General features: G+C 59.6%; 2 protein-coding genes across 3 annotated transcripts; both read left to right on the top strand.

Annotated features, from left to right (window-relative positions):
• Positions 1-549: 549 nt before the first annotated feature.
• Positions 550-4,413, top strand: RAB37 (RAB37, member RAS oncogene family; the record flags this gene model as incomplete). Its single annotated transcript, XM_028483256.2, has 6 exons — positions 550-616; positions 718-770; positions 1,709-1,774; positions 2,346-2,402; positions 2,485-2,561; positions 2,758-4,413. Coding segments are annotated over 6 exons (426 nt in total), but the record flags the coding sequence as incomplete, so codon positions are not given.
• Positions 4,414-5,477: 1,064 nt separating this feature from the next.
• NHERF1 (NHERF family PDZ scaffold protein 1) lies at positions 5,478-23,045 on the top strand. 2 transcript variants are annotated; one of them, XM_007099708.3, is made up of 6 exons: positions 5,478-6,177; positions 17,021-17,182; positions 18,225-18,378; positions 20,638-20,678; positions 21,834-21,923; positions 22,135-23,045. In XM_007099708.3, the coding sequence occupies exons 1-6, from the start codon at positions 5,716-5,718 to the stop codon at positions 22,330-22,332; spliced, it is 1,107 nt and encodes a 368-aa protein (XP_007099770.1). In that variant the 5' UTR covers positions 5,478-5,715; the 3' UTR covers positions 22,333-23,045. The 2 variants fall into 2 exon arrangements, with proteins under 2 accessions (XP_007099770.1, XP_054938078.1); XM_055082103.1 differs by lacking the exons at positions 21,834-21,923; positions 22,135-23,045 and adding an exon at positions 20,833-21,827 and having other exon boundaries at positions 5,518-6,177.
• Positions 23,046-24,058: the final 1,013 nt, after the last annotated feature.

Genomic DNA, 24,058 nt, shown 5'->3' with positions numbered 1-24,058 from the left:
CCAGGCACCCTCCCTTCTGTCGAGGGCAGCAGCTCTAAGTGCCTTCAGACAAGCTTAGGCTCGCTCCAAATCCTCCCCAGTTTCCCAGGCCTCATCTGCTCTAGGAAGTTGGACACCTCTAATCCCTGGGCTGGGCAAGAGGCAACAGCACCGAACGAGCTTGAGCACTCATTAACTACCACCATCCGGGACATCATTCTGCAGAAAAAGCCGTTCCCAGGCACCCTCCCTTCTGTCGAGGGCAGCAGCTCTAAGTGCCTTCAGACAAGCTTAGGCTCGCTCCAAATCCTCCCCAGTTTCCCAGGCCTCATCTGCTCTAGGAAGTTGGACACCTCTAATTCCTGGGCTGGGCAAGAGGCAACAGCACCGAACGAGCTTGAGCACTCATTAACTACCACCATCCGGGACATCATCAGATGTTCACAAGCCCATGAGAAACTAAAGAAGGAAACATCTCACCTCCCCACCCATCTCTCGTACCACAACATGGCTTTCCTCTGCCCAGCACAGTCCCTGCCCCCTTCTGACCGCTTGTCCATCGCTTCCTAGATCTGGGACACCGCAGGGCAGGAGCGGTTCCGCAGTGTCACCCACGCTTATTACCGAGATGCCCAGGGTAGGTCCCTCACGCGCTCCACCTCCACCGCCCCCCAGCCCACTTGTAACATCCACCCTTCTGCCCCAAGTTCCCCGTGTGACCTCTCTCTCCCCCTCCAGCCTTGCTGCTGCTGTATGACATCACCAACAAATCTTCCTTCGACAACATCCGGGTAGGTCCTCCCCACCCACCACTCACAAGCAGGCAGGGTAGCGCCTGTGCAGGCCGGGGCTGCTTCCTGCTTTGTGGGAATGGGTGGAGCATGGAATACTGCTGCCTCGTTCAAAACATCCGAGCTGTGACTCAGAAGTAATAAACTACTCCTGGGTAGTTGATCGGCATGTGGGCATAAAGGCCAAGCAGGCTGTGTGCCACCTGCTTATCCCTGACTGTGATTCATGGAGCATTTCATGACAAAATGTTCAGAAAGTACCCAGCTCCACCCTGGACAATTACCCACAGAGACCAAGGCGAGAGCCCAAGCAGAAAAGTCTACCCATACATCCACCCCAACTTTCAAGAAGGTGACTCAGGCAGACAAAGTGAGTGGCTCTCTCCTCACAAGCAAACTATTAAGTAGTCGAGACGGTAATTCAACAAATACAAACACTGACGCTGTGCACAGAACGGTGAAGATTTCACATGCTCCCTGACCTCAAGGGGTTGACAAGCAAACTGGGGGAACAAGACATACAGATATAAAACTGCTTATAAACTGGATGGGATCCATGGCACTCCTACTGCCACCTCCAACCCCATGCTCATGGCAGACATCACTAATCAATCACAGTATTTTTGATCACAGAGCCCTTATGGGGCCTTAGAATCCTCAACAGGGCACTCGAGGAGACTGCTGGTGACTACCAGCTGATTTATGAGATAAAGCCTCTGTCACCTCTGTCTTTCATAGAACTGAGAGCTACACTGCAAGGGGTTTAGAGCTACTCAGGACTGGAGAGGCCCAAACAAAGATGTAGATGAGAGAATGCACAGGGCATTATGATCGGTGTTCAGGGGCAGTGAGTAGTCCAGGATAAGCCACAGGGCAGAAGAAGGACAGGCAAGAGGGAGGAGGGGAATGGCTGGGGCTCAGCGCACCCTCTCCCACAGGCCTGGCTCACTGAGATTCACGAGTACGCCCAGAGGGATGTGGTGATCATGCTCCTAGGCAACAAGGTGAGTGGCTACAGGGCAGGGTCAGCCCACCCTTCTCCCACTGCCACAAGAGTATTAGCTGGACATCCTTCCAGCAAAGCACTCTTTACAGCCTCCAGTTCAGGAGTCAGACCTATCTGGAGGCTTCAGCCCATCATATCTGCCCTCTTAAAGCTTTGGAAATGGCCCCCTGCAGGGAAAGGCCAAGCTGCTTCCTGAGAGATCCTGGGATGACCAGCTGCTCAGCCCCTATTAGATCCTAGGGACTAGATACACGGATTAAGAGCTAAGTGTGGAAAGGGTTAACCTCAAATACTGTCAGCCCCTCGATGCTGGTCACCACCCCCTTGCCAAGCAGAGTTACCCACCTCCCTGAGTTGGGGTGAGATCCCCCTGCTGGGAGCTGGGTAAGAACTTGAAGAAGGCAGAAGCCCTGGCCCCAGATGGATCATACCACCTGCAGTCCCGCAGGCTACCAGCAGAGGGCGGGCAGTGCCTGCTCCCAGGGCAGAAAGCTGGGCCAGCGGGGCAGGAGAGGGGCCCTCTGGGGTCAAGGCCTCCTTTCCCAGAGTGACCCACCTGGGCTTGACAGGCGGATGTGAGCAGTGAAAGGATGATCCGTTCAGAGGATGGAGAGATGCTGGCCAGGGTAAGTGACTGCCTGGGGGGAGGGCGGGGGGTGGGGGGGGACAGCCGGGGAGTGGCCACTGAGGATAATCTCACCCTGGCAGGAGTATGGAGTTCCCTTCATGGAGACCAGCGCCAAGACGGGCATGAACGTGGAGTTAGCCTTTCTGGCCATTGCCAAGTGAGCGCTGAGCGGGGAAGGGAACGTGCAGGGCAGGGTGGCACCATCTGGGAACTCAGTAGGGCCTGGCCCTTGGCCCGGTCCCCAGGGCCCAACGATATTCTGCATTCGGAGGCCCCCTGGCCCCGGGCCGTGGGAGTGGGAGAAGGCCCGGTTCCTCACTGCCTGCCCAGCCCATTTCTTCTTCCTCTTCAAGGGAGCTGAAGTACAGAGCCGGGCGGCAGGCTCATGAACGCAGCTTCCAGATCCGAGACTATGTGGAATCCCAGAAGAAGCGGCCCAGCTGCTGCTCTTTCTTGTGAATCCCAAGGGGCTGAGAGGAAGCTCCAGAGACGCACAAGGATGCGGCCTTCTCCCTCAGACCTGGTTTATTCTAAGCGGCTGAGCCAGTGAGGAGAGAGTTGGGGGACCCAGTGCACAGCCCCTCCGTACTCCTGCCCCTATTCTAGCTCCCGTAGCTTCCCTGCGTCCCCGGAGGAGGGTAAAATATTTTTATTTCACTTTAATGATACGTAATCTAATCAAAAGGGCACCCGAAAACGGAGGAAGGGAGCTGGTGCCCCTCTTGCCTTCTAGTGCTATAGGACTCAGGGCCCTGGGCCTCCTGCCTCACCACGGTGAGCTTCAGCTCAGCACCAGGGGGCACTGATGCACTTCTGGGGTATGAGGCAGGTAGTGAGTGACCCCATTCCCACCCTTCAGCTGGCAAGAGGCTGAGCAGACCCAGGCCTTCATTGCCTCCGGCTCCCCAGAGAACAATCTTCCCCAATAAGACAGGGCCCTTGTGCCGGGAGCTAGACCAAAGCCTCCGGAAGATAAGAGATGTGGAGATTGGGCCGGGACCCAGGCTCCCTGGGGGGAGGTGCGGAGAGGAGTAACAGAGATTAGGTCTGTCTGGTAGGCTACCTCTGGCCTTACTAGCCCCTCTCTGGGAGGTGCACCCCCATTTCCCCCAGCCCACAAGCACATTAGGACACCTGGAAACATCTGGTTCCTATTTGCCGGACCTCAGATCCCAGGGGAGCCCCTCCTCCCTGAATCCCTGGCCTTATCTTTCTACCTTTCTGCCTGTGTCCCCAGACACCTACAGTTACCGATAGGGAAAGGTTATTCTTCTGTCCCAATCCTTCGGCAGGTATGCAGCCCACAGGCTACTTCTTCAAGCAGCTGTAGTGCTTCCACTGGATAAAGAGACAGATAAAAAGAAAGCCCTGAGTCCTGGAGTAGGTGGGAGGTAGAAGTGAGCAAACCTCACCCCGTTGTGTAACCCCTAAACCCAAGGGCCATCTCCTCCCCAATCAGCCCCATCCTTTTCTTCTCAGACAGACATTAGGGCCCAAACTGCTTTGTCTCCCTTCGTACTGAGCCAGGTTAGGGAGTGAGAGGTCATCCATTTCCCGGGCAAATCAACGCATTGTATGCAAAACAAGGTCGTGTGGGTGAGGCTTGGGTGGGGAGACGCGCTGCAAGGAGCTTACACGGGGCCAACCAAGGTCACAGGTCTCCCAAAGCCCTGACCCCAACGATGGGAAGAGGGCAGGAGACGCGCAGATTATGACCTAGAGGCACCTTTACTCCAGCTCTGTTCACCAGGGGTGGGGAGAGGGGTGAGAAAGGTATGCACTGTACATTTCTGCGGCTGCTGCATTTGCTTTCAAGGCAGAAATCTTGCTCCCAGAGCAGAGTCAGCAGCTTCAACTCAGGCCGATAAGGAAGCTCTCCAGGCCTCTCCCAGGCAGAGCAGGGAGGAGCCTGACCTTGCCGGGTTCTTCTGGGGCCCAAGGCAGGTCGCAGGCAATCCAATCACATGGGCTGCTCTGGGCCTCTAGCATTTGTGTTTTTCAGAAGTAAATGGCAGTATTTTGGAAAGTACACCCTGTCCATTGCTTCTTTGAGGTGCACGTGATGCGGGGGTCGTGGGGGGGGGTGCGGGGGCGGATCATGTTGAAAGGATTGTTGTTGCTTGTCACTGATTGCCAAAATTATTTGTTCCTCATCCTTTAATGTCCCCGACTGGTCACCTCACCCCTAACAGGCTGCCCCCAGCCTCTGTGACCAGCCTCTCATCTGAAAGTAGGAGCTGAAAGAAGGTTTATCTTACGGTCCTAATCATTTTTCCTTCTCTATTGAAGAAAGCCAGGGCTCCTTCTCCTATGGAATGTACCCAGAGATTGGTTACCTGACTCTGATCTGCCTCTCCCCAACCCCACCTCCCTAGCCAAAGGCTGACGCCAATTCCCACGCCATTGCCCCTGAGTGACCTGTCTTGGCTGGGCAGCCCCGTGAAGCCTTGGGCTCTCTGCTGGACCCTCACACTGTCCCAGCGAGGATCAGAGCCTGCACCCCTATTAGCAGTTCCTGGGACAAAGCAAAGTGGCCCCACAAATGGGAAAATCTCGTTATTCAAACTACTCTGTCGGGTCCGAGGTGGACCTCGTTCTTATTCGTAAGACCGCTCGCAGCACCGGAGCGGCAGTGATTTTCCTGACAACCGTCGCCCCTACCCCCACCCCAACTGGAGTTGCACACTTTGGCTTGAAGGCTGTTGAAATGTTAGGGTCCTTTACCCGAGGGTTGGCTCTCAATCCCCGACACAGGTGGAGGGAAATCAGAACAGATCCTGCGGGCCGCTCTGCCCAGTACCAGGAACTCGCTCCCGCCCCCCGCCCCCCCCCGCCCCCCCCCCGGGCCTCAACCAGCCACTTGGTAACAGACACTTCCACTTCCTGAGCCCTCTTTCTTCTCCCGCCGCGGGGCGCCGCGCTGAGAGCAGAAACTCAGCCCTGCGCGCTCCCATTGGCCGGTGTCGTTCTCCCTGCCAGAGCGCCCCCTCTCCGTGGTGTCTGATTGGCCCTCGGTGGTCCACACCCTCCGCGCGGCCCCGCCCCCCGGAATAAGCTGCCTGGGCGGGCTCTGGAACACTCAGACGCCGCGCACGGCGGGGATTGGTCCGTGAGCTTCGGCTTCGGCTCCTCGCAGTTCGCCTCCGCAGCTCCCAGGACACCTGCTCGCTCGGCCAGTCCGGCGGCGCGGGCTTTCCCTGCCGCTCTCGCTCTCGTCTCCCGGCCCGCAGGGTGAGAAGAAGGGGTGGACCGTCCCGTCTCCGGACCCCGACCGGACGCCGCTTCGCGTCGCTGAGCCGTTGCAGGGCGAGATGAGCACGGACGCGGCGGCCGGGGCGCCTCTACCCCGGCTCTGCTGCCTGGAGAAGGGTCCGAACGGCTACGGCTTCCACCTGCACGGGGAAAAGGGCAAGGTAGGCCAGTTCATCCGGCTGGTGGAGCCCGGCTCGCCGGCCGAGAAGTCGGGACTGCTGGCCGGAGACCGGCTAGTGGAGGTGAATGGCGAGAACGTGGAGAAAGAGACCCACCAGCAGGTGGTGAGCCGCATCCGTGCCGCACTCAACTCCGTGCGCCTGCTGGTGGTCGACCCCGAGACCGACGAGCGGCTGCAGAAGTTGGGCGTCCAGGTCCGGGAGGAGATGCTGCGCCCCCAGGAAGGATCCGGGCAGGCCGAGCCGCCGGCCGCCGCCGAGGAGCAGGGGGCTGGCGGCGAAAATGAGCCGCCCGCCGCCGCGCCGGAGCCGCACGAGGCCGAGAAGAGCCATCAGGAGCGGGTAAGTGCGGGCCCCGGGCCGGACGGCGAGGCTGGAACCGGGTGGGAGGGAGAATAGTCAAGAGACCCAGGCGCCCCGGACGCCCAGCCCTGCTGCCGCTTTGTCTTTCTGAAACTGGATCCTCACGGGGGAGACTGCTTCCGCCCGCCGACCGGGCGAACTGGCAGTTACAGCCTTGAGGCTGCGTCCCGCGACCCCTGCTCCCTCTCCCCAGACTGGGCTGGCGCCCTGAGCGCCTTTGGGAGTGAGAGTGAGGGCGGGCGGCCCCAGGGAGCCCCGTCCCCTTTTCCTCGACTCTGTTGGTGGTGTCTGCTCCGGTCCCTTGGGACTCCCAATCCCGCCCCTCCTGGTGCAAGTGACCAGCTTCCTCCACGGCCCCTGGGGGTGGTAAATGAAGCTGGGGTGAAGCTAGAGCGGCCCCGACTTCAAAAAGCTGGAGGAATAACTACGCGCTTTCTGTGAGGAGCTGCAGCGCGGGGAGGGGAGGGGAGGGGAGGGGGTCGCACGCTGGGCTCTCAGGCACTTCCCCCCTTCCCCACAGCCCGCTGGCTGGCGTGTGTATCATTAACTTCAGCCTGGCTGGACTTCATCCTCCTGAAGTCCCGTGTGACTTCTAAGAAAGAAGCTCCACCGTCCCGAGGCCGATGTATGGGGGTGGGGCTCAGGGACGGGGCGCAGAGGCGTCTGGTCTGGGGGATGGTGGCAGCTCTGCCACCCAGGGGGATTTGTAGTCCCAGGAATGTGAGGAGTGAGCGCCGGCTTGTATCTGGGAGCTGGAGGGAAGGCCTGGGAGGCGGGGAAACGGCGGCGGGAGTGGTCCAGCGTCCCTGGGCTGTACAGCGGACAGCAGGTCACCGCGGGCAGGGGGTCTTGCCCTGGCATCAGCTGTCTCACTCCAGTCCCTGGACAGCACGCAGGCTGGTTGCTCTCTGCCCACGTTTGGTGTTTTCCTCTCATGACCCCAGTTTGGATCGGCCGTAGGAGGGGCGGAGGCAAAAGGGAAGTTGTATTGAGCCCTCTGTTCCCCGGAGAGTGAAGGAGGAGGCCTCAGGGTGAGGTTGTGGGGAGCAGGGCCAGGGCGTCCCCTGGGCCCGCTTGGCTTCACCAGCTCTCCACCTGCTGGCAGGGGTGTCCGTGGTGCCAGTAGGAGCCTCCCTTGACAGAGAAAGGGCCCAGTTCAGCCTTTAAGGGTAGAAGGTGGAGCCGGAGAGGACCAGTTGGTTTGGTGGAGGTGAAGTCACCAGGAGCCCTGTCCGGCCGGAGCTGGGTGCCGAGAACGCCAGGGTCACCAGGCTTCTGCTTCCTGCCGCTGCCAAGCTGGCATCGGCAAGGGTGGGGGTGGGGTCGGAGCACCCCTGGCAGAGGTTTGACACTGGGGAGTTGGAACCCATGACCTCTGGTCCCAGGCAGAAATCCAGGTTGAACTTTGTGCCGAGGGCATCGACTGACCATTCGCTTTGGTTGTTTTTTTTTTTTTGGACTTTGGCACTGGCACAAGTAACCCACCCTCCCCCCCGCAGCCCCCCGCAGGTTGCAGCCATGTTCAGCTCCTCCCGGTGCCGTTTTGGTTTTGCTGCTGGGTGCAGGAGGGCCTGCGGGGAGCTGGGGTGCACAGAGGCCGGAACGGAGGCTTGACCTAGCACATGTGCCCCCACCAGGCCACCTGAAAAGCAGCAGGCGTTGGCTTGTGCTCTCTGGGCGAGCACAGAATGGGGCTGCCCCAGGAGTGGTGTGACACTTGCATTTGTGTGTGCGCTTTGTTGGGCCAGTGGAAAGGACTAGAACCCTCCAGCCAGTCCCGGGGACACCATCTCCAGGCCTCTTGGGGTTTCAGGTCAACGAGCAAGTCAGAACTTCTCTGAGCCTTGGTTCTCCCATCAATAAAATGAGGGCGTTGGATTCCAGTGACACCTGCCTTCTCTAGACTTTTACAAATAATGGAAAGTACTTGAGCCCCTAGTGGGTGCTGGACTGAGCATCTTGTATGCCCAGGCATTTGAATCCCAGCTGTGCATAGCCGCCGAGCAGCGTTAAGTCCTTCTGGTAGGAGGTTCCCATGAAATCTGGTACGGTGGGCCTGCAGATGACCCGCCCTGTCCTTGTAAAAAAATATATATATATTCGTAGACATCGTAAGAGTTCCTTGTTCCCCGAAGAGACAAGCGATGTCTATGTAAGGGATATACCCAGCGTTTGAATGTTACTGATGAGTCTGAGTCTGAATTCGTCTGCAAAGTGGGGGCTGTTAATGACATCCCCCTGAGTTCTCAGAAGTGAGAAAGGTGTTAGTGGGAAAGTGTCATGCAGCGTGCATGGCGGGTGACACCTCACTGGGAAGAGCGGCCTGGGTCGAGAACGATGCAGGGCAGAGGGCAAGGGGTGCCCGGAGTACTGATCTTGGAGGAGGGGGTGGGGTGCTTCCGGCTCGGCACACCCCCACCCACGGGGAGCGACAAGCAGCACCCCTGCTCACGGCCCCCCGCAGTCACAGGATGAGGCCTAAACCCTTGAGCTGGGCAGCCGGCACAGGGCCACAGCGGGGGCTGGGCAGGCCTGAGCCGCCAGCCCAGCTGTACCCGCGCGGCCACGCGAGCCAAGTTTCTCTAAGCTTCCATTTCCTCCTGTGTAAATTGGGGGTGACGGCAGCGGCCTCCTGGCGTTGGCGGGGTTATGTGAGGATGCCTGTTGAGCCAGTAGCTCAGAGCCTCCCCTGAGTAAGTGCTCAGTGAACGTTGGTTGCTGGGATCTGAATTAATACATATTTCACAGTGATGATTACACGCCCACCCAGGGGGCAGCTAGCCCTGGATCTGCCTCTCCCGTTGGGCACGTGCAGCCGTGGCCAAGCCTGGCATCCAAAAGTGCTCCATCTGGGGTCGCTATCATTGACGAATCAGCCCTTCACAATCTGGCAGCCTTCTCTCGTCACTGCCCCTCTTGTCCCCACCAGCCCACCAAACCACACCGAGGGTCCGAATACCCTCCCAGCATGCCGTGTGCTTTGAGCCTTCGCACCTGATATTTGCACGTGGGAACCCTCAGTCCCCTTCTGCGCCAAGCATGCTCCCCCAGACCACTCACCTCCCAGGAAACCTTTCCTCGACCCCCCGCAGGCATCGTGAACTCTTTCCTCACCTCCTGCCCCCTGTCCTTCCACCTTTTCTCACACTGAACATGCAATATCTAAATCATCCGTTCACATCTCCTCCACCAGCCCGTGCTGAGTCCCAAGGGCAACAGCTGTGGCTTATTTATGTTTATATCCCCAGCACTGTCCCAGACACCGAGCAGGGAGGGGCTCAATAAATCATTTTTGCATGAATGGATGAGTGCGAAACAGCCATGGGGGACCTTTGTCCTAATTCCTCTCAGCCCAACCCACCTGGGCCTGTTCCTGCCTCGAGAGCACACCCGGAGATCGGAATTCCAGACAGAGCTTACTCGCTCCTTTTCTTGCCTACTAGCAGCTTCCATTTTAAAACTAGAGAGCCGAAAGTCTGTGAATCCCAGCCCTCTGGCTCTGGGACCCCGATCGTTCAGCGTTCCCCACGAGCCTCAGCTTCTACCTCTGTGAAATGGGGACCCCCGACCCCACCCTGCAGGGTTGTGGGAGAGATTTGATGAGGTGATGCGGAAGGTGTGTGTAAGTGCCCAGCGTGGGGTGGGTTCCCGCCACGCCTGACCTTGATCCCAGAGGTACCCCAGGTGGCAAAGTCGGGGGTGGGCACAATTAGCTGGCAGCCTCCAACCTCTTTCCCGTATTCCCGTTTCACACGGGACCGAGTTGGAGTCTGCGAGGGCAGAGCAGGGCTTGAGCTGCAGGATGTTTGGATTGGAAATGGACAGGGTGTGACGGCTTGTGTGCTGGTTCCTCCTCTTAAGCCACATACTTGGGATTTCTTTCTCCCCTGGGATAGCCCCTGGTTCTGACCTTCTGGTTCCTGTTCAGTCCTGGAGATGATTCTCTTGGAAAGAGAAAGGGGCTTTTTTCTCAAGGAACCCCGTCATGTCTCCATGGGGGGGCCCTTCTCTTCCTCCCCAGGCTTTCCATCCCATGGATCCCTGAGGAAGTGGGGGAGTGCTTAGGAATTAGGGGAAGAAGGGGCCTGGCCAAGGTCTTGAGGGTGCTGTGAGCCTCTTACAGAGAGAAACCAGAGCTCTAGACCCCAATAATGGGAGCTACTCTAAGCCTACTAGTTGCCCGGCCCTGTGCCCTGAAGATCGTGATACACACTTCATTGATTTTTTTTTTTTTTTTCTTCCCTCACCACAACCCTGCAAATCAGGTATTACTTTCTCCATTTTTTAAGTTGATAAATAAAAAGTAAATGGTAGTTATTGTATGTGTCTGGCAACGTGCTGTGTTCTAAACATGCCTTATCTCAGTTAATCCACATGACCACCCTACGGGGTAGATACTAGCCCCATTGTCCATATGTGGAGACTGAGGCTCCATCGGTGCAGGGGGTGGCCCCACGATTCTCAGTAGGGAGCCCTTACCTTGTAGCAGGGCTGTGTCTGAGAACCCCACTCACTCTGACTCCAGTGTCTGCACGTCCGTCCGGCTTGGGTTGTGCTTAAGGGCCTGACCCTCCAGCTGGGTGTCTCTGCCCATCACATTCTGGGCCACACCAGGGCCGTCACAGCAGCATAAATTCAGGCTGCTGGAACCAGCTCCCTGCAAGGATCCAGGGCTCCCAGGTGCTTCTGTCCCCAGGGGACACCATCAGGAAAAGTGTCAGCCCTGATGGAAGGCCTCGGCCCAGAAGGGGCAGGCTCCAGGCCCCATCCCTTCTCACATGATGGGCCCAGCCGGGAGTCTGGTGACCAAGTCTCTACCCTCATCCCCAGGGCCTGAGAACTGTCCTTGCTGGCTCTGGGGCTCCCCTGTAGCACAAAGGACTCCCCCTGAGAGGCTGACCTTGACTGTTGGCCTTGGCCTTCCTCCCCCACCCCTCAGGGTAGGACAGTTCACCACGTCCCCAGACCCCAGACCGTGTTTGGCTTCCTGCGCCCTGAAAAGGACAAGTGGGGCCGGTGCCCCGAGGCCTGGGTTCTAGTACCGCTCAAGGCTGGGGGACTGAGGCCGGAGCTCTGACTTTCCGGGGACGAAGGCTCCGGCCTCTCCCTGTGCTTGTTCTAAGGTTGTGATGTCCAGTTGAAACAGCAAAGGGGGGATGTAGGGGACAGCCTAATAGTTGAGCGTGAGACCTCTAGGGTCTGTATGGGCCTTTTTGGCAGCCACTGGCCACATGTGGCTCTTAGCGCTTGAAATGTGCCGGTTGAAATTGAGATGCGCTGTAAGTGAAAAGTAAAATGCACACCAGATTTTGAAAACTTAGTACAGAAAAAGGGATGTGAAACATCCCATTAACAACTTTTAAATAGATCACGTGTTAGAATGATAATATTTTGGATATGTTGTGTTAAATAAGATATTAAATTGATTTCTCTTGTTTCTTTTTACGTTTTAATTTGGCTACTAGAAACGTTTAAGTTACCTACATGACTGGCATTCTGTTTCTATGGGGCAGTGCTGCTCTAGATCTGAGCTCAAAGCCGACCCTCTTCTCCTATCAGCTGTGTGTGCTTGAGCAGTTTATGCCACCTGTTTGAACCTGAGTTTCCTCATGTGTGACGTGAGGGCAATAATACCCTCCTCCCAAAGGGTTACAATTGGGTCCTAACGAGAATGTACACTTATAAAGCCCTGGTGGGGTGCTTGGGTGCTTGGCACTTAGTAAGTGCTCACTAAACGGCAGCTGCTTTTCGTTATTTCAGTAGAGCCCCGATTTCACAAGCTCCGAGAAGGTCCTTACAGAGCCTCTTGGGACAGCCCACAGGAGTTCAATCCAGCAGCTTCTGGAAGGAGGGTGAGGGGTGAGGAGGGATGATGGCAGAGAGCCTGCAGGGGCAGGCGGGCATGGGGCGGCCAGCCTGGATGGTGTCCAGCCAGGCCGCAGCCCAGGTACCAGCCTGCTCCATCCCAGGCTTGCCCAGGCCTGGGGAGAACTGAGCCAAACTCTCCATCGGGTGGGTCTCCGGCCAGCACCGGGAGAAGAGAGCCAGAGGGAGAACCTGGCTCAGGGTCCCTGCGCGGGGGTGTCAGAGAAGCAGCCCCCACTTTATCATCTGGATCCCACCCTGCGGGTCTCCGGAGAAGGGCCTTCCCGCTGAGAAACAGCACGCACAAGATCAAGGCCTAGAGTCGCTCCTTGTTTGCAGAGGGAGGTGTCCAGCCTTCCTCAGTGTGCACAGACCTTGGGCTGGGGTGTCTTCTAGGGAGAAATAACTGAAGCCACATCAGGGCCAGAGATCATGGGTCAGTGACAGCCAAGCCCTTGGTGCCTCCCTTTGGGTGAGGAGAGGATGCCTTCAGCCTAGAGCCTGGACACTGGCCAGCAGTCTGAGCTCCTGGTCACTTCCCAGCCTGCCCTAAGGACAGTGCCCCCATGCTCCCCAGCATGTCACCCGCAGGCAGAGGCAGCTCGCTCCATCCTGGTTTCCTTGAAGAGGTGGCGCCGGACCCAGGCCTGTGTCTCCAGAGCCCCCTGGAGCGGCCTGAGCTGCATCCCAGAGCAGTCCTGGCTCCTTACACCTAGTATACCCCACCCCTCCCCCGCCAGAACAGCCAGGGCTCCACCTCTCCACCCCTCTGCCCTTGTTGGGACTGATTCCCCTGCGTGGGGCGGCAGGATATCATTCTTATCTTATTTGCATAAACAAGAGCCCTCGGCTGGCCGGGCTGGGGGGGGAAGGGCAGCCTGGGGAGGTGACGAGTCACCTCTGTTGTTCCCCTAGCCACCCCGGTGGTCTTCCTGCTCCTCCAACCGCCCCTTCTGGGGCCCAGAGCTGGCTGGCCTGTGAGAAGCAGCCTGGCTGTTTTCTATAGGGCCCGTCACCATGGCAGCGGCCAGGGAGGGGCCGGGCCCAGTGGGGCGTTGGCCCCCAGCCGCCCTCCCCGAGGAGGTGCAGGGAGCGGCCCTGGGCCTGCTCCCCAGAGACGGTCACCAGGATTAGGGTATCGACTTTCCCCAGCTTTCCAGGTGGCTGCTGGTGGTGCCTATTGAATTCCGTGCCCAGCATCCGCTCCCTGGGCTGAGTGGGTGGAGGTGACTGGGCTCCCACGGTGAGGAGGAGGGGATGGAGGGAGCAGCCAGGGCAGGCCTGTGCAAGGCTTGGGACAGCCTGAGGCCCAGAGGGTGGGAGAAGCCCCCGTGGGAAGAGTCCAGAGGCAGGTCTCCTGACAGGGTCTGTTCCGGAAGGCAGGTCTGGCATTGTCTGGAAGTGAGAGCCAGCCCCCAGCCGCCCCAGCCCATTTGCACAGCCCGTCGGCCACCATTGCCTCATGGTCTTTCCTCTCACTTCTCTACCAGTCTCCCCACTGAGCAGATCCTGATTTTTACTTCCGAGCTGTCCTCCTCACTGGAAGTCCCACCTGGATCTCTGAACACGCTGGGCCCATGTTCCCCCTCCGGAGCTGCCACCGTGGCACAAGTCCCCTCCTGAGCTCCTGGGAGCCGCATACCACCCCCAAGATGTCCCGGATGTTCCATTTATTCCCCTTGCCCCAGAGGCAGAACCCAGGCCTTGCTCCAGCTCTGGGGGTGTGGGCCCAGAGCAATGGTGGCCAAGCTCCGGCCAGCACCTGACCCCTCCCCCTCCCCATCTTCTCTTCTCAGTGCTGGGCCTGGAGACCACACACCCTTAGGGAGCTGCCCCCAGGACTCCTGACAGCACCAGCCTCCACCAGGCTGGGATGGGCTCCTCTGATGGGCTGACTCAGCAGCTGGCAACGACACCTCCTGGGGGCAGCTGGGGGAAGGGTGGAGAGCAATGCGGGAAGGATGGGAAGGCCCCACCACCACCAAGTCCCATGGGAAGGGAGGAAGCCTCTGGGGACTGGGGAAGATGGGAGCTGGTTGGGGCTCTCTACTTGTCTTCGGAAAACGCCTGGGGTTTCCTTGTCCCCCCCTGCCCAGACACCCCCAGAAAGCAACGGAACAGGTCCCAGTGCAGGGGGAAGGGAGCAGCGGGGACCTGGGCCCTGCAGGTGGGTCTACCATTTCCTGAGATCCTCATGGCTTGGCGCCGGCAGAAGGGACTGAGGTGCATACGACAGGTCACCAGGCAAGGGTCCCCGGGGTGAAAGGTGCTGAGGATCAGTGAGGGAAGCCCGCGGCCCAGAGACCCATCACGGGGGCAGCCAGTGCCGGCCCTCCAGCCAGGAGGACACCCGAAGCCGCCGGGCCTGCTCACCGCCGTGTCGCCCCGCGAGAGGCCGCGAGCCTGAGCCTCGGAAGGAAGCCTGCGGTTTCATCATCTCCTCGCCCCTCCCAGCAGAGGCTGCAAGCGGTGTTTGCAGCTCTCAGCTCCAAGTGGGCCCCCTCCCAGCCCGGGCTTGGGTCCTTCCAGGGATGGTGGCAGGAGCGCAGGTCCCGAGTCAGAGCCCGGGATGGCGTCCTGGCTCCTGCACCGTGAAGCTCTGACATCAGGCAGTGGGCTTCCTGTCTCAGTTTCCCCATCTCGAGGATAGGGGTCCGGCTTAACCCTCACCCTACCCCTAACCCCATCTCGAGGATGGGAGGAAGTCTGTCTGCAGTGAGGGGCTGCGTGGGGAGCAGAGACCTCAGAGCAGCCCTCTCCCGTCCCCGTGACTCACCCTCCCCGCTTTCTCAGGGTGACTGCAGAGCACTGCCCGGCTGGGGCAGAAAGCTGAGCCTGCCCCGTGGTAGCAACTGGTCGGACCTGTTCCTGCTCCCCTGGGCCTGGGGGAGGGCTGGGCTGGCAGCTCCGTGGAGGGATTAGCTTGAGGGGAAAAGAGCCTCACTCCCGGAACTAGATCCTGGTGGGGGGCGGGGGCCGCAGGCTGCGGGAGGGCTTCCCCCGACCCCAGGGGAAGCAGCGGGAGGGGGGCACCAGCGGGGGAGAGGGCCTGCAGTGAGGACCAGAGGGGGATGAGGAGAACTGGAGAAAAGAGGGTGCCTCCGTGGGCGCCCCCCGCTTTCTTCTGCTCACTTAACTGTCTCAGCTGTTGTCTGGAGGTGATTCCCCCGACCCCAGGGGAAGCAGCGGGAGGGGGGCACCAGCGGGGGAGAGGGCCTGCAGTGAGGACCAGAGGGGGATGAGGAGAACTGGAGAAAAGAGGGTGCCTCCGTGGGCGCCCCCCCGCTTTCTTCTGCTCACTTAACTGTCTCAGCTGTTGTCTGGGGGTGAAGTGAGAGCACACGGGGCCTCTCGCCCAGATTAGGGTAAACCCAGGCCTAAACGTCACCTCACCCCTCCTTCCTGTCTCGGCCTCTCCACACCCCCTACCAACAGCCTGAAACACACAAAGGCCCACCCAGGCATCTAAAGGAAAGCAGAGTCACCCTCCTCCGGCCACCTCCCTACCCTGCCCAGAGCAAAGGGGTGGGGACTGAGTCTTCACTGCAGATGGCAGCTGCCTCCTGGGGCCAGCGAGTTGGGGCAGGAGGCCTGTAAGCCCTCCCCTCCCTCCCCAGCCCTCCCTTGCCTTCTCCTCTCCCAGCTGGGGAGTGAGGTCTCAGAGCTACCCGGCACCGCACCACCCCCGCCCCCACCCCCGTCAGAATCTCACTTCTCAGCTTCTCGTGACTATTCATTAGGATTGATATTAACAAGGATGGCAAACCGTGCCCGGGGATTTTTAGCTTGGTCAGGTGTTCCCACACATGTTCATTACCCCCTGGACCTCCTAGCAACCCTGGCACTAAGAATGGTCTACAAACAAGGAACCCAAGGCTCTGAGAAGGAAATTACCTGCCCCAGGTCACATAGCTCGTAAGCAGGAGAAGCTGGAACCTGGGCCAGGGCCCTGACTTCAGCTTTTGCTCCTTGCCTGGCAGCCGGGTGATAACCCAGAGCTAGCAGGCCTGGGAGAAGGGGGAGAGGGACCCCAAGCCAGTCATGGGCTCAGACCTCTGGCCCCCTCACACTGTATTCCCTCCATCATGTAAACGTACCCTAGGGCTGCAGCTTCTAAGCTAAGCTGCTTAGGCTGGTGAAAACCGTTTTCAGCGGAGGGGCTGAGTGTTTAAGAGCAATCTTCCTGTGCCTTTTCCGTGGGTCCCCCTCTCCAGGCCAGGGCCACAGCCACACGGGGCTGCCTTCAGCCCAGCCCTGCTTCTCACTGCTCCCCTCCCCGTTCAGGCTCCTCAGGGACCCACACGGTCTTGGGGGTTCTGTCGCTGCCTTTGCCCTCAGCCTTGGTTCTGCTGGTGGGAAGTGCCTGTCCTGTCCGGGACCCCTGGCTGTGTCTCCCTCCGCTCTGCGGTCATCTGGCCCCCAGCTCCCTTCTGGCTGGGTCATTTTGCTTGGTGGGGACGAGACAGGAGTCCGTGTGGGCGAGAAAAGGCTTCACTGTAAACATGCTGACCAGCTTTGAGTAACCAGCTGCCCGTGCTTCCCGCGCTGCAGACAATAGGGTACAAAAGGGCTGGGGGTCCCCAGTCACTGCCCCAGGTACCCAGCCAGGCTGGCAGGGATGCTACCCCCTGAGAGATGAGGTAGTGATCAAAATAACGTGATTACCCTTAGAATGTCAAAAGGGGAGAGACTTGAGCTAATCTGCTCCCACCCCTCATTTGCCAGAAGAGGGAACGGTGGCCTGCCCGGGGTCACCTGGCCGGGTTGCTGCAGTGCGGGGTCTCAGGCCTTCTGAGTCCCAGGCCAGCATTCTCCCTCGTTGCTGTGTAGGATCTCAGCAAGGTTGCATCCTCCCCCAGCCTTCCTTCCTTGGTGGGGAGGTGGGGTCAGGCACAGAGCAGGGAGGGCGGAACCGGGATGCTGTGGGATGACCGGGGCCCCTCCTTTCTCCCCGCAGCACGAGCTTCGGCCTCGGCTCTGCGCCATGAAGAAGGGCCCCAACGGCTACGGCTTCAACCTGCACAGCGACAAGTCCAAGCCAGGCCAGTTCATCCGGGCAGTGGACCCAGACTCGCCCGCTGAGGCCTCGGGGCTCCGGGCCCAGGACCGCATCGTGGAGGTAGCGCTTCTTGCTCTCCTCCCAGGCTCTTCCTTCCTGACCGCAGGGGGCCTCCCCTGCAGCAGGCATCACATCGTTGCTCCTTCATCAGCCCGTGAGGCTCGGGCAGCCCAGAGATACCAGACGGATGGATGGACGGGAGAGGGGGGAGGATGGTGGGTGAGTGGGCAGGAGGGAAGGAAGGAAGGACAAAAGGAAGGAAAGATGGGGGACTTCCCCGGCGGTCCAGTGGTTAGGACTGCGCGCTTCCACTCCTGGGGCCCGGGTTCGATCCCTGGTCGGGGAACTGAGATCCACAAGCCATGCGGTGTGGCAAAAAAAAAAAAAAAAAAAAAGATTTAAAAAAAAAAGGAAGGAAGGAAAGATGGGTGGTGGACGGATGGAGAGATGGACTGACTTCTCTCCTGCCTGGATCTCCCCTGGGCTCTTCTTCGCCGAGCAGACACACTCAGCTGTCCCATCCAGCTAGACGTCTGGGGCCACCGCCAGAGCTTTCCTCTGCCCGAGGCCTCCACGCCAGGCACAAGGATGGGGCCGGGAGGATGAAACCCTTCTCCCAAGTGGGGCTCTCAGGCACACTCTTACACTCTTGTGCTATGCTCGTTGGGAGACGAAACGTGAACCAAGTGTCTTGGGGCCGGTCCCAGAATCTCAGTCTTAGAACCTTAGAGCTGGAAGATCAGCTCTCCCAAGACTTCTCATTTTACATGTGAGCAAACCAAGGCCCAGGGAGGGAAGTACCTAGAAAAGCTGGGGCCCAACCCAGGCCTCCCAGATCTTTCCCGTCCCATCTCACAGCTGTGTTTGTTCAGTCTTGGCCGGGTATTTTCTTTGGCTTTTCCCACGTGTCCTGCCTCCCCATCTGACCGTCAGGTGGAAGGATCACTTGGCCTGGTTCAGGACTCCACAGGCAAGGCGGGGGCTGAGTGTCCCCCAATTGCCAACTGGCCGAGGACAGAGAGGACCCCTTGTACTGCTTCCACCTGCCCCCGCCCACCCTGGAACGGAGACCTGTGCCAGTAACCCCTGCCACCACCCACAGGTGAACGGGGTCTGCGTGGAGGGCAAGCAGCACGGGGACGTGGTATCTGCCATCAAGGCTGGCGGGGACGAGGCCAAGCTGCTGGTGGTGGACAAGGAGACCGATGAGTTCTTCAAGAAATGCAGAGTGATCCCATCTCAGGACCACCTGCATGGTGAGCTGGGCACGGCGGCCTGAGGCCCCCAGGTCAGGGGTGTGGGCCGGCGCTCTAGACTCCGCTGTGTCCCACGGGACGGGAGGCAGACGGTGTAGCTTGGGAGAGAGGGTCAGGGAGAGGACGCCGGCGCTGACGGTGGGTTTCTGAGGGTGGCATATGACGGGGGGAAGCTGGCACGAGGGATGGCGAGATGGAATAGAGCTGCTGATTCCCAGGCCAAAGCTGCAGCGCCAGAGGGAGGCCTGGGCCCCCACCCCTCTCCCCCCAGCAAGCTCTCAGGGCAGTGCTGATGCAAGGAAAGGGTTAAGCCTGGAGAGGCTTCCAGCCTTAGCTTGGTCAGATCAGAGTCCAATGACAGGGCCCAGTACCTCCCCTTCCCTTCTCTCAGGTTGTCTTGGAAACCCAGGCTCGCTGGCTCTAGAGAGCAGTGGGTCCCTGGGCCCCTGCCCTCCCCATCCCCCGCATCACCCTGCCAAGCCTGGCACCTCCCCCGCCCTAGCCCAAGCCAAATGGGGCAGGGCTGCTGCACCGGGGCAGGGAGGAGTTGAGCAGTGCTCTGCTCCCTGGTCTGGACTTTTCTCCCTGGGAAGATGGCTCCTGGGGGGCTGGGGGGCTGGGTGGTAAATCTTTGGACTTTGCAATGGGTGGGGCCTCCCCGAGGGTCATGTTTGTAGCAGATGGGTCCACACAAAGGTCCTGCCACAAACTTAGATCCCAGCTGGAGGGGCCCAGTGGGTCCTGGGGGCTCCTGGAAGCGGGGATGGGTGAGTTAGAAGTCGCTAGCAGACTCTGGGCATGGGAGGTGGGTACCCCTTTACCCTTGGCTCCCAAGTTCATGGAAACCAGGTAACTCAGATAATCCCCTTTCTCATTAAGGGGGAAACTGAAGCCAAGAGAAGCCCCCAGCCTTGTTCTTGGCAACATGGTGTGGGAAGACACAGCTGCAATCTGGATTCCCCTCAGCTGCTCAAACACCTCCCCCGGCCTCCCCCAGCACCCTTCTCCGCCCCCCACCCCCAAGTCATCAACCCTCAGGCGTTCCTCCCTCCTCTGTCGCCCTCTGGCTGGGTGGGAACGCCCTGGGAACCTCAGTGACTGCAGCCTCTGGCCAGAGGACCTGCACAGGGAGACCTGGGGGTGGGTACCCTCCCCGGGTGACCCTCCTCCCAGCTGGATATAACTCTCTCCCTGGAGAGGAATGCCCCCTCCCAGCGGCTGCCTCCCCGCCACAGTGAGACAGCCTGCAGCTCATGGGCGAGGGGCTGCTTGCAGGGGGATGGGAGCGAGTGTCCCCGTGTCCCACGATCCCCTGCCCAGCCACCGTGGGAAGGCTGGGTGAGAGTCAGGTATGCCTGCCTTGTGCCGGGGCCCCGGTCCAGGGGAGGAAAAGACACACGCTGATCTTAAGCTAAGAGTTCAGAAGAAACCCACCCAGGCTGACCAGTCCCCAGAGATGGAACAGCCCCCCTTGCAGCCAGGTGGGGTGTCTACCCTGAGTGAGCCCAGGGAGGGTGACCCCAGGCCCGGTTTCTCTCCCTCTGACGCCTTCTGCCACCACCAGGTTTCCCATTGGCTGGGGGAGGGCACACCCAGGACTCTGCCCTGAGCCCTCTGGTTCCCCCCCAACCCCGATCCCCACACCGGCCAGTAGGAGTTGGGGTTCTTTTCTTTCAGCTGATTGCAGGTACTAATCATAACCAGGGTGTGGTTCCAGTTCTGGTGACGCCACCGTCACCTAGGAAGCATTTGAAAGATACTGATTCCTAGGCCTGTCCCAGACCCACTGAAACAGAAACTGATGCGAAAGCCCAGGAATCTGTATTTCTAACAAGCTTCCCGGGTGGCTGGTAGGCGGCCAGCCTGGAATTTCAGCCCCCTCTAGGACAGTGCTTTTTTTCAAACAGCTCCTTACTCATCAGGGGTTCTTGGGATTAATCGAGTAGTCAGAGGCCAGCATCTTTTTTTTTTTTTAATGAAACTGAATAGAAAACATCAAAAAGCATTGCGATGTAGTAAGGGCAAGTTGTTTTCTTAAACTTTTGTCACACACACGCGTAATCTACGTGGGTGCTGGGTTGTCGAAATGTCAAAGGTACTCACAGCGGGTGGCAGTCAGGAGACTTTTAAACACTGACCTTGGGGAACAAGATCTGCTTATCTGCCCAAACCCCACAACTTCCACTGCCTTCCATGCCCCACTCCATCGGCATTCCCCAGAGCCTCTGACTCACCTCCGCTCTTTTCTCCTTCGCCTAGGTCCCTTGCCTGAGCCCTTCACCAATGGAGAGATCCGGAAGGTAAAGGCAGACCCCTAATTGCTTCTCTGGCGCTCAGTCCTGGGGTGCAGGAGGAGGTGGGAGGTGGACGGCATCTGGCTCAGGTGGAAACTACGGGTTTCCAGGCTGCTCCCTCCTGAGCCCCAAGCTATGTGACTGCCCGTTTATCCCTCAGCCCCCCGCCTGGGGCCAAGGCAGCGGGGAGGGAGAGCGGCCTGGCCGGCCCGTCTGCAGCCCGCCATCCTGGGTGACAAGCTCCGCCTCTAGCTCCCCACCGCACAGAGGAGGCCATTCTTCCCCCCAAGAACAGAGCTGCAGTGTCTGGCCGCGCGCTTCCCGGCCCCTGCTACTTCTGGGTTGGAAGAACAAAGCCTCTCCTCCCCGGACAGAAGGGAAGAGAAGGCAGCGGAGGCTGGGGGAGAGATGGCGGGGCCTGGTGCCAGCCGGGGCCGCAGAGGAACCAGGCAGGAGCTGAACACCACACAGCCCTGGTCAAGGCCTTGGCTCTAGGATGGGCCGACTCGCTGTGGGGCCACAGAACGGGCGCTCTCTGCAGGGTCTGCTCAAAGGCTTCCCTTCCCCCGGGGCTCCTGCTGGGGGACAGCCACAGCAAGGGGCTGGCCCTGGACCACCTGAGCCTTCTGTCACTCCACCTGGGGGTCTAGAACTCTCATCCACCTCCTTCCTTCAAAGCCCTTCTTGGCTGCTTTGGCGTTAAGATTTCTAGAATCCCGGGGTCGAGTCCAAGTAAACGGTCAGATGGGCTGCAGGAGATTCAGGGAGCATCACGGGCGTGCGTTCCCCACGCCAAGCAAAGATGCTCCCAGTGTCCCCACCCTCCAGGAGGCCCCTCCTGGGTCGCCGTCCCCAAAGGCAAGTCAGCCCCAAAGGCTCCATTGGGAGGACTGGGGCGGGTAACTCAGCTAATCCCACGATGGACGGTTCCTCCTGCCTGGGTGGTGGAACCGGGCTACCCTCTGATCCTTGGAAGAATGTGAAAATGTAAACCCTCGAGGGGCCCTGGCAGGCTCAGGCGGTGGGGCTCTGGGGTGGATAGCAAGGGCTTAAGGGGAACTTCTCAGACCGAGGCGCCTGTCTTCCCCGGGAATGCCCTTCCTCGCCCAGGACTGCCCACCCCGCGCCCTGCCCACCCAACACGCCTCCTCTCTGTGCCAGGAGAACAGTCGCGAAGCCCTGGCCGAGACGGCCTCCGAGAGCCCCAGGCCAACCCTGGCAAGATCCACCTCCAGTGACACCAGTGAGGAGGTAGGCTGGCCGGCGGGGCGGAGGGGGGTGGCGCTGGGTGACAGGAAGTCCATTCCCAGGCCACGCTTGATCCTGGCACACCAGCCTGTGTGGAGGTCACATGCTGAGCCGCGTTCAGTTCTTGTGACCTGGCTTCCCTGGGCACCGCCCCAAGGGAGCCACCTCGCCAAGGCACTAACTCCCGCTCTCTGCCGCCCCCTCCTCTTTACAGCTGAATTCCCAAGACAGCCTCAAGAAACAGGACTGCACGGCACCCTCATCTACCTCCTCCTCCTCCTCCTCCGACCCCATCCTGGACTTCAACATCTCCCTGGCCGTGGCCAAAGAGAGGGCCCACCAGAAGCGCAGCAGCAGACGGGCCCCGCAGATGGACTGGAGCAAGAAAAACGAACTCTTCAGCAACCTCTGAGTGCCCTTCCCACCAGCCACCGGGAAGGCTGGCAGGGTCGGGCCAGCCCCACACCCCGACCCGACTCCTTTCCCCTCTTCCCCAGTTACCCCCAAATCGACATACAAATCAGCACCAGCATCTCCTCTCTTGGCAAATCTTTTTCTAGAGGACTGTGTTCTTCCCTTACTTCAGGGAAGGTGACTGTTTTTCTGTCCTGGCCCCAATCAGAAAGCAGACTGTCCCCCCCCCCGGGTGCTTCAGCCTACCAGGTGTCCCGATGCCACCCTCCTGGGACATCACTGGGACCTCCACCGAGCAAGGATCGTGGGACTGGGCGAGAGGTCACCTTCCCACAGGATCCCAGGTGATGACTGGGTCCAGGACTGATCAAGGACTCAGATCACAGCAACATCTCGGAGTGGACAGGGGGCCATCATCCTAAGCTGTGGCTTGGGCATCTTATTTTCGTTTGTCTGTTTTTTGTTTTTTTTTTTTTTAAAGAGTGCAGTACCACAGACTTCGGCGGGACTTTCGTTTCCTTGATTAACATGATCTTCCAGGTTGTTGCATCCAGGACGTAGCAGCGGCCTTAGCCTAGAACTTTTTTGTTTCTGTCCCCATCCCCCAGAGACCTGGGCAACACGGGGAGGGTTTGGCCACCCGCTGCCCAGCCCTGAGCCAGGCACAGTTGTAAGGAAACGCCATCGAAATTCAACTGGTTTCTCCAAACCGCCTTGGCCTCTGTGTTTTCCTTTGGAGCTCTGTCCATGGGTGTTCCCGGCGTGGCCTCTGGCGGAGAGGGTAGGGAACAGCTGCAGGGAGGGGATGGATGGTCCAGGGCTCCCTGCGATCCCAAGCCCGGAGCCGGAGGTGGGGTGGCTTTATCCCGAGGGCCTTGAGCCTGTAGCTGCTGGGTGGCCCCGCCGGGCCCCCCCGACCCCCACCCCATGTGCCTGGCTCACTGGGGCTGCCCTAGAGGGACGTTCATCGGGGAAAGTGGGAGCTAAACTTTACCACGTGCTCGGAGGGCGCCGAGAAGGCACCTCGGATCCCAGGAGCGTTGGAACTGAAATCACGCCGGAGCCAGACTTGGAAAGAGAAGGCTTTCGGCTTTCATCTTTCCACCCACAGCCAGCGAGGTACAGGAGTCCCAGGAGTGGCCTGAGCTGGTCCCAGATACTATCTGGCCGTGGACCTGACTGGAGGGACTGGGGGGAAACAAACCTGGCCCACCGAGCCCTGGGACGTGCTTGTGGCAGGTGGCATGGAGGGGACTCTCCAAGAGCAAAACGCCCTGCTCCTCCATGAGAGACCCAGGTCCCTTATACCTCTGGCCCCTGAGGCCACATCCTGGACATCTGCCAGGGTGGCCTGCCAGGGCCAGGTTCCTGGGCAGGTGCTGAGAAGGAAGGGCAGCTGGCCCTGGGCTATTCTCTACCCAACCGGGAGACCACTCAGAAGCCAGGTTCCTGGGACTGAGGAGAACAAGTAGGGAGACAGAGGACCAGGGTGGGGACCCGTGGAGCCCCTGGGGTTGAGAGAAGGGCAGGTCACTATCTGGCCGTCACTATCGGACCTGTTAAGGTTTGAATCCCACCATTGTTAAGAGAAACCTTCCAAAACCCTTAACACAACACCACTGGCAGCAGTTAGGCTGAGCCTGGCCGGCCCCCAGCCTGCCCTTTGACCCCTGACGGAGGCCCCCTGCAGGTCAGCCTGAGAAGGGGCCCCTCCCTACCTCACC

This window comes from Physeter macrocephalus, unplaced genomic scaffold (assembly GCF_002837175.3).
Source record: "Physeter macrocephalus isolate SW-GA unplaced genomic scaffold, ASM283717v5 random_14, whole genome shotgun sequence".
Taxonomy (NCBI): domain Eukaryota; kingdom Metazoa; phylum Chordata; class Mammalia; order Artiodactyla; family Physeteridae; genus Physeter; species Physeter macrocephalus.
This window is presented reverse-complemented; position numbering and strand designations above follow the sequence as displayed.